The 16290-nt window shown below is 48.5% G+C and overlaps 2 protein-coding genes across 6 annotated transcripts in view; one reads left to right on the top strand and one right to left on the bottom strand.

Annotated features, from left to right (window-relative positions):
* The window catches only part of PLA2G7 (phospholipase A2 group VII), a 121707-nt gene extending 115158 nt beyond the window's left edge, over nucleotides 1–6549 (top strand). For all 5 annotated transcript variants that reach the window (XM_063915236.1, XM_063915235.1, XM_063915237.1 and 2 more), the window contains one exon: nucleotides 4243–6549. In XM_063915236.1, the coding sequence (XP_063771306.1) occupies nucleotides 4243–4358 (116 nt within the window). In that variant the 3' untranslated portion in view covers nucleotides 4359–6549. The remainder of the gene's footprint in view (nucleotides 1–4242) is intronic.
* TDRD6 (tudor domain containing 6) overlaps nucleotides 1–16290 on the bottom strand; it is a 602384-nt gene that overhangs the window by 40535 nt on the left and 545559 nt on the right. The window lies entirely within an intron of this gene.

Raw genomic sequence — 16290 nt, 5'->3', positions numbered from 1 at the left:
CATTTGTCCACAAAAACGAACTCTGGCCCATTTCCTGCAGTCTGACTCTGACGCTAAGGGGTCAGACATGGAGGAGGGGGGTGGATTCAGAAGGGGGGGATGCTGCTCTGTCACAGGGAATAGAGGCTTTTATAGAAGCTATCAGAGATGTTCTGCAAATTCCTGATAAAATGGCAGAGGAGTGTGAGGGATCTTATTTTAATTTAAAGAAGAAATCCTCAGTCAGTTTTCCTGTGTCAAAGGAATTGAATACCCTGTTTGAAGAACCGTGGGTTAATCCTGATAAGAAATTTGAAATCCCTAAAAGGTTACTCTCATCTTTTCCTTTTCCTCCTGAGGATAGGAAAAAATGGGAAAATCCACCGATAGTGGATGCATCAGTGTCCAGGTTGTCATGGAAAATTGTATTACCTGTCTCTGGTGCAGCCTCCCTGAAAGACACGGCTAATCGTAAAATTGAGACTACACTCAAATCCTTGTACACAGCTGCTGGGGTGGCCCAGAGACCCACTATAGCCTGTGCGTGGATTACTAAAGCCATTGCTAGATGGTCAGGTAACCTAATTGAGGGGTTAGATTCCTTATCTAGGGGTGAGATTGTTTTACTCCTGCAACATATACAGGACTCTGCAAACTTTATGGTGGAAGCCATAAAAGAAGTGGGTTTGCTTAATGCACGCACCACGGCTATGGCAGTGTCAGCACGCAGGGGCTTATGGTTACGCCAGTGGACTACAGACTACAGGAAAGGCGTGGAAGTCCTACCCTTCACAGAAGAGGCCTTATTTGGAGACAAACTAGACAAATGGATCTCCAAAGCTACTGCGGGTAAGTCCACATATCTTCCTTCTGCAGCTCCCCCAACCAGGAAGACCTACACAGGACCTACTCTACAGTTCTTTCGGACTGCCAAGTTTAAGGGCAAAGCCAGAGGATCTTTTACAGCCAACAGAGGCACTAGAGGTAAACCACGCAAACCAGCAACTGCTGGTTCTCAGGAACAGAGCTCCAGCTCTGCTTCCTCAAAGCCTTCAGCATGATGGTGCACCGCAATGCCTGGAAGGCTGGCAGGTGGGAGCCCGACTAAAACATTTCAGTCACATCTGGACAACATTATGCCAGGATCCCTGGGTCATATTTCCCAGGGCTACAGATTGGAGTTTCAGGAACTCCCATCTCACAGGTTCTTCAAATCAGGCTTACCAGTTTCACAGGAGGCAAGTATAACCTTTACAGGATGCCATTCAAAAATTGATACAAACGTAGGTCATTGTTCCAGTTCTACCTCATCTCCAAAACAAGGGCTATTATTCCAACTTGTTTGTGGTACCGAAACTGGACGGTTCGTCAAGGTCGATTCTGAATCTAAAGTCATTGAGCCCGTACTTACAGGTGTTCAAATTCAAGATGGAGTCTCTGCGAGCGGTGATCTCAGGTCTGGAGGAAGGGGAATTCCTAGTGTCTCCGGACATCAACGATGTGTACCTTCACATTCCGATCTGGCCGCCTCATCAGGCTTATCTATGGTTTGCACTACAGGCTTATCACTACCAGTTTCAGGCCCTACCTTTTGGTCTCTCCACGGCACCTAGGGTGTTCACCAAGGTGATGGCAGGGATGATGTTTCTCCTTCGCAGGCAGGGAGTGAACATATTTCCGAACCTGGACGATTTTCTGATAAAGGCTCCGTCCAGGGAGAGATTGCTGAACAGCATTGGCCTCGCAACCAAATTACTCCTGGATCACGGCTGGATTCTAAATCTTCCGAAATCTCACTTAGTGCCAACTCGGAGGCTCCCATTTCGGGGAATGATACTGGACACACAGAAGGTTTTTCTTCCCTTGGAAAAGGCATTGGTAATCCAGTCGATGGTTCAGGATGTCCTGAAGCCAACCCGGATTTCGGTGCACCTGTGCATTCGCCTTCTGGGGAAAATGGTGGCCTCTTACAAGGCTCTTCAGTATGGAAGGTTTCATACACGACCCTTCCAGCTCGATCTGTTGGACAAATGGTCCTGATCACATCTTTACATGCACCAGAGGATCCGTCTGTCGCCAAAGGCCAGGATCTCCCTTCTGTGGTGGCTACAGACTTCTCACCTGCTCGAAGGCAGACTGTTCGGGATTCAAAATTGGATTCTGCTAACCACGGTCGCAAGCCTCAGAGGCTCCAATCAACATTCTGGAACTCAGGGCTATATACAACGCCCTCCTGCAGGCCTCATATCGTCTTCACGATCGGGCCATTCAGGTTCAGTCGGACAGTGTGACGGCAGTGACGTACATAAACCGACAGGGCAGAACGAAAAGCAGAGCAGCAATGTCAGAGGTGTCAAGAATTCTCCTCTGGGCAGAAAAACACGCTGTGACGTTGTAGTAGTCTTCATTCCGGGAGTATACAACTGGGAAGCAGACTTCCTCAGCAGACACGACCTGCACCCAGGGGGGGTGGGGCCTTCACCCGTAGGTGTTCAGGTGGTTGACAAGTCGATGGGGATGTCCACATGTTGACATGATGGCCTCTCATCTCAACAAGAAGCTCAAGCGGTATTGTTCCAGGTTGAGAGACCCACAAGCAGTGGCAGTGGATGCTCTGACGACTCCATTGGTCTATCAGATGGTGCGCGTGTTTCCTCCACTTCCTCTGATCCCAAGAATTCTGAAAAGAATAAAAAGGGAAAAGGTTTAGGCAATTCTCATTGCTCCAGACTGGCCAAGAAGGGCCTGGTACGCGGACCTCCTGGAGATGTTCCTCGAAGATCTGTGGCCTCTACCTCTTTGCGAGGATCTTCTGCAACAGGGCCCGTTCATCTATCAAGACTTAACACGGCTACGTTTGACGGCATGGAAGTTGAACTGCTGATTCTTGCCAGGAGAGGCATCCCTGACAAAGTCATCCCGACTATGAGCCAAGCCAGGAAGGGGGTAACGTCTAAACATTACCACCGGATTTGGAAGAAATACGTGTGAGAACAGAAAATATTCTGCGGTGGAATTTCATCTGGGACGTTTCCTGCTTTTTCTGCAGTCGGGTGTGGATGTGGGACCTACGTCTGGGTTCCATAAAAGTCCAAAGGTGGTGTCCGCTTTTCACATCAACCAACCTATTGTGGATCCGGCTGTTGCAGACACCTCTGCTACTTCAAAGTCTTTGGATCTTGTGAGGGCTTTGAAGGTGTATGTAAAGAGGACAGCTCGTCACAGGAAATACGACTCGCTGTTTATGCTCTGATTCCAATAAGATTGGGTGTCCTACTTCTAAGCAGCTCATTGCACGCTGGATCAGGCTCACGATCCAGCATGCTTATTCTACGGCAGGCTTGCCGGTTCCGAGATCTGTTCAGGCCCACTCGACTACGTCTGTGGGTTCTTCTTGGACGGCTGCCCGGGGTGTCTCAGCTTTAAAGCTCCGCCGAGCAGCTACTTGGTCAGGTTCGAACACGTTTGCTAAGTTTTACAAGTTCGATACCTTGGCCTCTGAGGACCTTCAGTTTGGTCAATCAGTTCTGCAGGTACCTCAGCACTCTCCCACCCGGATTGGGAGCTTTGGTACTTCCCATGGTACTAAATAGAACCCCAGTATCCTCTAGGACGTAAGAGAAAATAGTATTTTAATTGTCTAAGGATTTTAATTACCTACCGGTAAATCCTTTTCTCATAGTCCGTAGAGGATACTGGGCGCCCGCCTCGTGATTCGCTATTCCTGCAGTGTTACTTGGTTAAGTATTGTTGTTTGGTTCAGCCGTTGCTGTTCCTGTTTCAAGTTTGGTTAGCAGGGCTTTCCTGTTGTTGTGTGTGCTGGTTCGGAATCTCACCACTATCCTTAAATATCCTTCTCTCAAAGTATGTCCGTCTCCTCGGGCACAGTTTCCTAGACTGAGTCTGGTAGGAGGGGCATAGAGGGAGGAGCCAGCCCACACTATCAAATTCTTAAAGTGCCCATGGCTCCATCTATACCCCATGGTACTAAATGGAACCATAGTATCCTCTACGGACTACGAGAAAAGGATTTACCGGTAGGTAATTAAAATCCTATTTTTACAGTGCTGCAAATATTTTTTTTTGCCCCCGTTCCTAAGGGAAAGAGTCTTTAACTGAGCTCACAGCCTTGTCAAAAAGCTCTGGAAGGGAGGACTGGTGTGATGGGTATAGGATGGTTGTAGGTATTGGTGTTTTGGCTTTAAGTGTGTAATCAGATTATCTCTAAGCTTTTCATAAATCCTGGTTTATTTCCTTGCCTAGGTCTGCAGAAGGATTTCCAAAAGTGGGATTCTCTCATAGACGGTGAGGGAGAATTTATCATTCCTGGAACTAACCTCGATCTACCTCCAACACAAACTGAAACTTCCAAATTGTAACTCTTCCGTCGTGAGCACCTACAGACACAGCCCCGACTGGCAGGGGAACCTTTACCTCGCACACGGGACATATTAATGGCCACGTTATTAGTGACAAACCAGTGGAATTTAGTTTTGGGACTGCTGTTTTTACAAAGTTTTAACTTTTGTCCATCACGGATTGCCATTGGCTGTGGTGTCAGGTTATTTTACAGCTGGGTGTTTGCAGAAGGACATATGGTCTCTCCGCAGTGGCTATAATTTGCACCGTCAGTGGTGACGGAAACCCAGTGCTGCCTTAAGGACACCCATTGGTGAGGAAACAGAACGCAGTCGGTGTTGTGGAATAATGACTTCTATTGTTGTTGTGAACCCCAAGATGTTTGTAATTCTTCAATATGGTGCTTTACTTGGAGGGACACACGTGTTCCAGATACTACAGATGCCAACTTTACCTACTGTATGATAGATTGCTAATGTACACACTACAGTACTTATGCTGGAAACCAATGGCTGCCTGTTTCTTCAGGGTCTGTGCACATTCTTATAAGTGGATTTGTAGTGGGAACATTTACAGTAGGAACAGGATCATAATGCAATACAAACTCCGACGACACCGCCGAACTAGGCAGAGGTATCAAGGACTAAGTCATAGCCCACCTCCAATCACTCATATAACAGTGGAACTGCCTTTAGAAGAAGCTGTTGGCAACCTTTGGGTTTCCAGAGGCTAGCAAGGCATGCTTGATCTTGTAGTACTACAGCAACTAAGCACAGATCTGCTGTAGAGATGATAGAAACAGTCCAGTAAGGACGGCCATGAAGCCGCCATATATTAATTATAAGGACAAGCATAGGGTTTTAAATGGACTTTTAAACTTTGCTTGTCCACCAAATGGGAATACATAAATACTCCATATGTACTAAATACCAGCATTGCTGTTCTGGGGGTAACCACACAATATTTTTTTATTTTTAGAATTATACATTTTTATATCTAGTTCCAGAAACAGATCAGTGAAATACTTTCAGAAATTAATTAAATAGGCGCCTGAAGACTTATCCAGAGTGTGGAAGCTAATATAAGCCTATAAGCTAGTATTGCCTATTTTCTTAGACAAACCGCACTGCAAAATACATTCCATGAGTACTCCATAACAATCTAGTCAATAGAAGGGTGTTTCTTCAGATTTTAGGCAGTAATTCTGATCTAGAAGGGATGCTGGGCATCTGTAAGCCCCCCTACACTTACCAGGCCTGCTGACAGTATTTTCATTGGTTATAACATTTGAAACAAAAAAATAAGCACACTGTGTAAATGCCAATCTTCACAGATTAAAGGCGGTATGTAATAGCGTCTGAGTTTGCCGGAGGTGCGGGGTGGCGGTCGAATTCAGATTTTTTTTTTTTTTAAAGCAACAGCCAAATCATGCCTGCTTAAATGACTGCTACTTAAAAACCTCCGAGTTCGCAGGCATCCCGCACCTCCAGTAAACTCGGACGCCATTACATCCCACCTTTAGCATTTTCATTTGTAAAATAAAGAGCAATTGAGTGTTTGGAACATGGCATGTCAATTGTGCTGTGCAACGATACTTGCGTCGCACACGTTATAGCATTTCTATTGAGTGGATGGGAGTTAGTGAGGCACAAGTGAGTTCAGGGCGTCCTACACACCTTATCGCTCTCCCGTTAAGTTTCAGCTTCAGGCCAACTACTTGCTAAAGTGGGCTGGAAGGAAATACTAAAGGTTTAGAGCCAATCTAAATATCTAGAATATTTTACAGTGGGTCATGTGAATACTATGGCAGCCAGTGATGTAGCGCGCAGAGAAACTTTGGAACCTTCATTGCATAAAAATCTGGCCCCACCTACTTCCTCTCATCATGTGACCACCAAGGGGCTTAATGACATACTGGCTCAGACTAAATAGATCGGATTATGCTCCTGGGAACAACAAACACCAGATGTTTCCAGAATAGAGCCACATACGCGGCAGCCTTAAAACGTTCCCCAAAGATCAATTTTGCAAAGTGATCACTGAGTAGTAGAACAAGCTGAAAAAATGAATTAGTATAAGTGGGATTGCTCATTTCAATTAAGATTTGTATCATGCATGACTAGTGTAATGGTCTGTAGTAAAATAACTGTCAGTATTTCAATCACCTTCTCCACCTCAGGACTTTTCTACAATCAATCAGTCAATAAAACTTCTATTGCACTTTACAACACGTTTTAACGTTTTTGTTGCCCGGCAGATCAGTAGCCATCCCTGGGACACAAGGGTTAATGTTCCTGGCTTTGAGTGTGAGCATAAAGTTGAATCAGAATACAGGGAATCCGTTCAATTTGCCGGCGGTCAGGATACAGACGCCGGAATCCCACCAGCCGGAATCCCGGCGCACAAGACCTATTTCCACTCAAGGGTGTCCACGACACCCAGTGTGGGAATAGAACCTGTGGTAGCTCACTACCGAGCCCACAAGGGCACTCGCCCCGCTGCTGGCATTCTGTCGGATGGGGGGCACTGTCGGGATACTGACAGTTGGCATCCCGCCCGGCGGGATTACGTATGTAATCTGAATACAGCGCAGGATGACTCTTGGAATGTGATAAAATATGAATAAATAAGATTTTAAACCTACCGGTAAATCTATTTCTCCTAGTCCGTAGAGGATGCTGGGGACTCCGTAAGGACTATGGGGTATAGACGGGCTCCGCAGGAGACATGGGCACTATAAAGAACTTTTAGTATGGGTGTGCACTGGCTCCTCCCTCTATGCCCCTCCTCCAGACCTCAGTTAGAGAAACTGTGCCCAGAGGAGATGGACAATATGAGGAAAGGATTTTGTTAATCTAAGGGCAAGATTCATACCAGCCCACACCAACCACACCGTATAACCTGGAATATACGCAACCAGTTAACAGTATGAACAAAAACAGCATCAGTCAACGACCAATCTCAACTGTAACAACCCTTATGTAAGCAACAACTATATACAAGTCTTGCAGATTTAGTCCGCACTGGGACGGGCGCCCAGCATCCTCTACGGACTAGGAGAAAAAGATTTACCGGTAGGTTTAAAATCTTATTTTCTCTTGCGTCCTAGAGGATGCTGGGGACTCCGTAAGGACCATGGGGTTTATACCAAAGCTCCAAACCGGGCGGGAGAGTGCGGATGACTCTGCAGCACCGATTGAGCAAACGCGAGGTCCTCATCAGCCAGGGTATCAAACTTGTAGAATTTTGCAAAAGTGTTTGAACCCGACCAATGACAGATCCAGCGAGCAATAGTCTGCTTAGAAGCAGGCGCGCCAACCTTGTTGGCTGCATACAGGACAAACAGAGCCTCTGTCTTCCTAACCCTAGCCGTCCTGGCTACATAGATTTTTAAGGCCCTGACTACATCCAGGGACTTGGAGTCCTCCAAGTCACTCGTAGCCACAGGTACCACAATAGGTTGGTTCATATGAAATGAAGAAACCACCTTAGGCAAAAATTGAGGACGAGTCCTCAATTCCGCTCTATCCACATGAAAAATCAAGTAGGAGCTCTTGTGAGACAAGGCCGCCAACTCTGACACCCGCCTTGCAGATGCCAAGGCTAATAACATGACCACCTTCCAGGTGAGAAATTTTAATTCAACCGTTTGAAGGGGTACAAACCAGTGTGATTTAAGGAACTGTAACACCACGTTAAGGTCCCATGGTGCCACTGGGGGCACAAAAGGAGGCTGGATGTGCAGCACTCCCTTTACAAAGTCTGGACTTCTGGGAGAGAAGCCAATTCCTTCTGAAAGAATATAGATAGGCTCCATTAAGGTACAGATTTCGGCCCTAACTTTAGGCCCATATCCACTCCTGTCTGTAGGAAGTGGAGAAAACGGCCCAGATGGAAATCTTCCGTAGGAGCATTCTTGGTTTCACACCAAGATACATACTTCCTCCAGATACGGTGATAATGCTTCGCCGTTACCTCCTTCCTAGCCTTTATCAGAGTAGGGATAACTTACTCCGGAATACCTTTCTCAGCTAGGACTCGGTGTTCAACCGCCATGCCGTCAAACGCAACCCCGGTAAGTCTTGGAACATGCAAGGCCCCTGCTGCAACAGGTCTTCCCTGAGAGGAGGAGGCCACGGATCTTCTGTGAGCATCTCCTGAAGATCCGAATACCAGGCCCTTTGAGGCCAATCTGGAACAATGAGTATTGTCTGTACTCTTTTTCGTCTTATGATTCTCAGCACTTTTGAGATGAGAGGTAGAGGAAGGAACACATAGACCGACTGAAACACCCATGGTGTCACTAGGGCGTCTACCGCTACTGCGTGAGGGTCCCTTGACCTGGCACAATACCTCCGAAGCTTTTTGTTGAGGCGTGACGCCATCATGTCTATTTGAGGAAGTCCCCAAAGACTTGTTATCTCTGCAAAGACCTCTTGATGAAGTCCCCACTCTCCTGGATGGAGATCATGTCTGCTTAGGAAGTCTGCTTCCCAGTTGTCCACTCCCGGTATGAAGACTGCTGACAGAACGCTTACGTGATTTTCCACCCAGCGCAGAATTCTGGTGGCTTCCGTCATTGCCACTCTGCTCCTTGTCCCGTCTTGGCGGTTTACATGAGCCACGGCTGTGACGTTGTCTGATTGAATCAGAACCGGTAGGTCGCGAAGAAGATACTCCGCTTGTCGTAGGCCGTTGTATATGGCCCTCAATTCCAGCACGTTGATGTGTAGACAAGCCTCCTGGCTTGACCATAGACCCTGAAAATGTCTTCCTTTTGTGACTGCTCCCCATCCTCGGAGGCTCGCGTCCGTGGTCACCAGAACCCAGTCTTGAATGCCGAACCTGCGACCCTCTAGAAGGTGAGCACTCTGCAGCCACCACAGGAGAGACACCCTGGCCCTGGGGAACAGGCTTATCTTTTGATGTAGTTGCAGATGGGACCCTGACCACTTGTCCAGAAGGTCCCACTGAAACGTCCTCGCATGGAACCTGCCGAAGGGGATGGCCTCGTAGGCTGCCACCATTTTTCCCAGAACTCGAGTGCATTGATGAACAGACACTCTTTTTGGTTTTAGCAGGTCCCTGACCATGTTCTGGAGATCCTGGGCTTTTTCCATTGGTAGAAAACCCCTCTTCTGTTCCGTGTCCAGAATCATGCCTAGGAATGATAGTCGAGTCGTTGGAATCAACTGTGACTTTGGCAGATTGAGAATCCAACCGTGTTGTTGTAACACTCTCAGGGAGAGCGACACGCTTTTCAGCAACTGATCTCTCGATCTCGCCTTTATCAGGAGATCGTCCAAGTACGGGATAATTGTGACTCCCTGTCTGCGCAGGAGCACCATCATTTCCGCCATCACTTTGGGCTTTCCACGGCCCCGAGGATTTTCACCAAACGGCAACGTCTGAAACTGGTAATGACAGTCCTGTACAGCGAACCTCAGGTACTCCTGATGAGGAGGAAATAATAAGATTTTACTCACCGGTAAATCTATTTCTCGTAGTCCGTAGTGGATGCTGGGACTCCGTAAGGACCATGGGGATTAGCGGCTCCGCAGGAGACTGGGCACAACTAAAGAAAGCTTTAGGACTACCTGGTGTGCACTGGCTCCTCCCACTAAGACCCTCCTCCAGACCTCAGTTAGGATACTGTGCCCGGAAGAGCTGACACAATAAGGAAGGATTTTGAATCCCGGGTAAGACTCATACCAGCCACACCAATCACACCGTATAACTCGTGATACTATACCCAGTTAACAGTATGAAATATAACTGAGCCTCTCAACAGATGGCTCAACAATAACCCTTTAGTTAGGCAATAACTATAAACAAGTATTGCAGACAATCCGCACTTGGGATGGGCGCCCAGCATCCACTACTGACTACGAGAAATAGATTTACCGGTGAGTAAAATCTTATTTTCTCTGACGTCCTAAGTGGATGCTGGGACTCCGTAAGGACCATGGGGATTATACCAAAGCTCCCAAACGGGCGGGAGAGTGCGGATGACTCTGCAGCACCGAATGAGCAAACTCTAGGTCCTCCTCAGCCAGGGTATCAAACTTGTAGACTCTTACAAAAATGTTTTAACCCGACCAAGTAACAGCTCGGCAAAGTTGTAAAGCCGAGACCCCTCGGGCAGCCGCCCAAGAAGAGCCCACTTTCCTCGTGGAATGGGCTTTTACAGATTTAGGGTGCGGCAGTCCAGCCGCAGAATGTGCAAGTTGAATCGTGCTACAGATCCAGCGAGCAATCGTCTGCTTAGAAGCAGGAGCACCCAGCTTGTTGGGTGCATACAGGAGAAATAGCGAGTCAGTTTTCCTGACTCCAGCTGTCCTGGAAACATATACTTTTCAGGGCCCTGACTACGTCCAGTAACTTGGAATCCTCCAAGTCCCAAGTAGCCGCAGGCACCACAATAGGTTGGTTCACATGAAAAACTGATACCACCTTAGGAAGGAATTGGGAACGAGTCCTCAATTCCGCTTTATCCATATAAAATACAGATAAGGGCTTTTGTATGACAAAGCCGCCAATTCTGATACCCGCCTGGCCGACGCCAAGGCCCACAGAATGACCACTTTCCACGTGAGGTATTATAGCTCCACGGATTTAAGTGGCTCAACCCAATGCGACTTCAGGAAATCCAACACCACGTTGAGATCCCACGGTGCCACTGGAGGCACAAACGGGGGCTGACTATGCAGCACTCCCTTAACAAAAATCTGAACTTCAGGCAGTGAAGCCAGTTCAATTTTGGAAGAAAATCGATAGAGCCGAAATCTGGACCTTTATGGAACCCAATTTTAGGCCCATAGTCACCTCTGACTGTAGGAAGTGCAGAAATCGACCTAGCTGAAATTTCTCCTTTGGGGCCTTCCTGGCCTCACAGTACGCAACATATTTCCGCCATATGCGGTGATAATGGTTTGCGTTCACTTCTTTCCTAGCTTTAAATAGCGTAGGGATAACTTCCTCCGGAATTCCCTTTTCCTTCAGGATCCGGCGTTCAACCGCCATGCCGTCAAACGCAGCCGCGGTACGTCTTGGAACAGACAGGCCCCCTGCTGCAGCAGGTCCTGTCTGAGCGGCAGAGGCCATGGGTCCTCTGAGATAATTCTTGGAGTTCTGGTTACCAAGCTCTTCTTGGCCAACCCGGAACAATGAGTATAGTTTTTACTCCTCTCCTTCTTATTATTCTCATTACCCTGGGTAAGAGAGGCAGAGAAGGGAACACATACACCGACTGGTACACCCACGGTGTTACCAGAGCGTCCACAGCTATCGCCTGAGGGTCCTTGACCTGGCGCAATATCTTTGTAACTTTTAGTTGAGGCGGGACGCCATCATGTCCACCTGTGGCCTTTCCCAACGGTGTACAATCATTTGGAAGACTTCTGGATGAAGTCCCCACTCTCCCGGGTGGAGGTCGTGTCTTCTGAGAAAGTCTGCTTCTCAGTTGTCCACTCCGGGAATGAACACTGCTGACAGTGCTAACACATGATTTTCCGCCCATCGGAGAATCCTTGTGGCTTCTGCCATCGCCATCCTGCTTCTTGTGCCGCCCTGTCGGTTTACATGAGCGACCGCCGTGATGTTGTCTGACTGGATCAGCACCGGCCCGTGTTGAAGCAGGGGTCTAGCCTGACTTAGGGCATTGTAAATGGCCCTTAGTTCCAGAATATTTGTGTGTAGGGAAGTCTCCTGACTTTTCCATAGCCTTGGAAGTTTCTTCCCTGTGTGACTGCCCCCCAGCCTCGAAGGCTGGCATCCGTGGTCACCAGGACCCAGTCCTGTATGCCGAATCTGCGGCCCCCTGGAAGATGAGCACTCTGCAGCCACCACAACAGCGACACCCTGGCCCTTGGAGACAGGGTTATCCGCCGATGCATCTGAAGATACGACCCGGACCACTTGTCCAACAGATCCCACTGGAAAATCCTTGCATGGGACCTGGCGAATGGAATTTCTTCGTAAGAAGCTACCATCTTTCCCAGGGCTCGCGTGCATTGATGCACCGACACCTGTATACGTATTAGGAGGTCTCTGTCTAGAGACGCCAACTCCTTGGACTTCTCCTCCGGGAGAAACCCTTTTTATCCTGTTCTGTGTCCAGAACCATACCCAGGAACAGTAGATGCGTCGTAGGAACCAGCTGCAACTTTGGAATATTCCGAATCCAGCCGTGCTGTTGTAGCACTTCCCGAGATAGTGCTAATCTGACGAACAACTGCTCCCTGGACCTCGCCTTTATAAGGAGATCGTCCAAGTACGGGACAATTATTTCGGCCATTACCTTGGTAAATACCTCGGTGCCGGGGACAGACCAACGGCAACGTCTTGGAATTGGTAATGACAATCCTGTACCACAATTTTGAGGTACTCCTGGTGAAGAGGGTAAATAGGGACATGCAGGTAAGCATCCTTGATGTCCAGTGATACCATGAAATTCTCTAGGCTTGCAATAATCGCCCTGAGCGATTCCATTTTGAACTTGAACCTTCGTATATAAGTGTTCAAAGCTTTCAATTTTAGAATGGGTCTCACCGAACCGTCTGGTTTCGGTACCACAACATTTTGGAATAGTAACCCCGGCCTTGTTGAAGGAGGGGTACCTTGATTTCACCTACTGGAAGTACAGCTTGTGAATTGCCGCCAGTACTACCTTTCTCCGAGGGCAGCAGGCAAGGCTGATGTGAGGTAACGGCGAGGGGGAGTCGCCTCGAACTCCAGCCTGTATCCCTGTGATACTATTTGCAGAACCTAGGGATCCACCTGTGGGCAAGCCCACTGGTCCCTGAAGTTCCCGAGACACGCCCCTACCGCACCTGTCTCCACCTGTGGAGCCCCAGCGTCTTGCGGTGGACTCAGAGGAAGCGGGAGAAGATTTTTGATCCTGGGAACTGGCTGCTGGTGCAGCTTTTTCCTTCTTCCCTTGTTTCTGTGCAGAAAGGAAGCGCCTTTGACCCGCTTGCTTTTCTGAAGCCGAAAGGACTGTACCTGAAGATACGGTGCTTTCTTAGGCTGTGAGGAAACCTGAGGTAAAATGTTTTCTTCCCAGCTGTTGCTGTGGATACGAGGTCCCAGAGACCATCCCCAAACAATTCCTCACCCTTATAAGGCAGAATCTCCATGTGCCTTTTACAGGCAGCATCACCTGTCCACTGCCGGGTTTCTAATACCCTCCTGGCAGAATGGACATTGCATTAATTCTGGATGCCAGCCGGCAAATATCCCTCTGTGCATCCTTTATATATAAGACGACGTCTTTAATATGCTCTATGTTAGCAAAATATTATCCCTGTTTTAGAGTATTATTATCTGACAGGGTATCAGACCACGCTGCAGCAGCACTATTTATGCTGAGGCAATTGCAGGTCTCAGTATATAACCTGAGTGTGTATATACAGACTTCAGGATAGCCTCCTGCTTTTTATCAGCAGGCTCCTTCAAGGTGGCCGTATCCTAAGACGGCAGTGCCACCTTTTTTGACAAACGTGTGAGCGCCTTATCCACCCTAAGGGATATCTCCCAACGTGACCTATCCTCTGGCGGGAAAGGGTACGCCATCAGTAACTTTTTAGAAATTACCAGTTTCTTATCGGGGGAACCCACGCTTCTTTACACACTTCATTCATTCATCTGATGGGGGAACAAAACACTGGCTGCTTTTTCTCCCCAATAAATAAAACCCCTTTTATGTGGTACTTGGGTTCATGTCAGAAATGCGTAACACATTTTTCGTTGCCGAGATCATGTAATGGATGTTCCTAGTGGATTGTGTATATGTCTCAACCTCGTCGACACTGGAGTCAGACTCCGTGTCGACATCTGTGTCTGCCATCTGAGGTAACGGGCGTTTTTTGAGCCCCTGATGGCCTTTGAGACGCCTGGGCAGGCGCGGGCTGAGAAGCCGGCTGTCCCACAGCTGTTACGTCATCCAGCCTTTTATGTAAGGAGTTGACATTGTCGGTTAATACCTTCCACCTATCCATCCACTCTGGTGTCGGCCCCACAGGGGGCGACATCCCATTTATCGGCCTCTGCTCCGCCTCCACATAACCTTCCTCATCCAACATGTCGACACAGCCGTACCGACATACCGCACACACACAGGGAATGCTCTGACTGAGGACAGGACCCCACAAAGTCCTTTGGAGAGACAGAGAGAGAGTATGCCAGCACACACCAGAGCGCTATATAATGCAGGGATTAACACTATAACTGAGTGATTTTTCCCCCAATAGCTGCTTGTATACATATATTGCGCCTAAATTTAGTACCCCCCCTCTCTTTTTAACCCTTTGAGCCTGAAAACTACAGGGGAGAGCCTGGGGAGCTGTCTTCCAGCTGCACTGTGAAGAAAAAATGGCGCCAGTGTGCTGAGGGAGAACCCCCGCCCCTTTTTCGGCTGACTTTTCTCCCGCTTTTTTATGGATTCTGGCAGGGGTAATTTATCACATATATAGCCATGGGACTATATATTGTGATGATTTGCCAGCCAAGGTGTCTTATATTGCCCTCAGGGCGCCCCCCCCCCCAGCGCCCTGCACCCATCAGTGACCGGAGTGTGAGGTGTACATGAGGAGCAATGGCGCACAGCTGCAGTGCTGTGCGCTACCTTGGTGAAGACCGAAGTCTTCTGCCGCCAATTTTCCGGACTCTTCATGCTTCTGGCTCTGTAAGGGGGACGGCGGCGCGGCTCCGGGAACGAACACCAAGGTCGGGTCCTGCGGTCGATCCCTCTGGAGCTAATGGTGTCCAGTAGCCTAAGAAGCCCAAACTACCACCTGTTAGGTAGGTTCGCTTCTTCTCCCCTTAGTCCCTCGCTGCAGTGAGTCTGTTGCCAGCAGATCTCACTGTAAAAAAAAAACCTAAATATACTTTCTTTCTAGGAGCTCAGGAGAGCCCCTAGTGTGCATCCAGCTCAGCCGGGCACAAGAATCTAACTAACTAACTGAGGTCTGGAGGAGGGTCTTAGTGGGAGGAGCCAGTGCACACCAGGTAGTCCTAAAGCTTTCTTTAGTTGTGCCCAGTCTCCTGCGGAGCCGCTAATCCCCATGGTCCTTACGGAGTCCCAGCATCCACTTAGGACGTCAGAGAAATGGGGACATGAAGGTAGGCATCCTACACGTCCAGCGACACCATAAAATCCCCTCCTTCCAGACTGGATATCACAGCCCGGAGTGATTCCATCTTGAATTTGAACTTTTTCAAGTACAGGTTTAGGGATTTTAGATTTAAAATGGGTCTGTCCGAACCATCCGGCTTCGGGACCACGAACAGGGTTGAATAGTACCCTTTTCCCTGTTGGACCAGGGGAACCTTGACAATCACTTGCTGTTGACACAGCTTTTGAATTGCATCTAATACTACTTCCCTCTCCGGGGAAGAGGCTGGCAAGGCCGACTTGAAAAATCGGCGAGGGGGCACCTCTTTGAACTCCAGTTTGTAACCTTGGGATACAGTTTCCAACGCCCAAGGATCCACGTCTGACAGAACCCAGACCTGGCTGAAGAGTCGAAGACGTGCCCCCACCGGTGCGGACTCCCTCACTGGAGCCCCAGCGTCATGCGGTGGATTTAGCAGAAGCCGGGGAGAACTCCTGCTCCTGGGAACTAGCCGAAGCAGGTGTTCTCTTACCTCTACCCTTACCTCTGGCGAGGAAAGAGGAGCCCCGACCTCTTCTGGACTTATGCGACCGAAAGGACTGCATCTGATATTGTGGAGTTTTCTTTTGCTGTGGGGGAACAAAGGGCAAAAATGTAGATTTACCCGTGGTAGCTGTGGAAACCAGGTCCGCGAGACCATACCCAAATAAAACAACACCCTTGTAAGGTAAAACCTCCATATGCTTCTTTGAGTCGGCATCACCCGTCCATTGGCGGGTCCACAGAGCTCGTCTCGCCGAAACTGCCATGGCGTTGGCTCTGGAACCAAGCAGTCCCA

Source organism: Pseudophryne corroboree, chromosome 4 (assembly GCF_028390025.1).
Source record: "Pseudophryne corroboree isolate aPseCor3 chromosome 4, aPseCor3.hap2, whole genome shotgun sequence".
In the NCBI taxonomy this organism is placed as follows: Eukaryota; Metazoa; Chordata; class Amphibia; order Anura; family Myobatrachidae; genus Pseudophryne; species Pseudophryne corroboree.
Note: the sequence above shows the minus strand (reverse complement) of the source record. Positions and strands in the feature narration are given on the sequence as shown.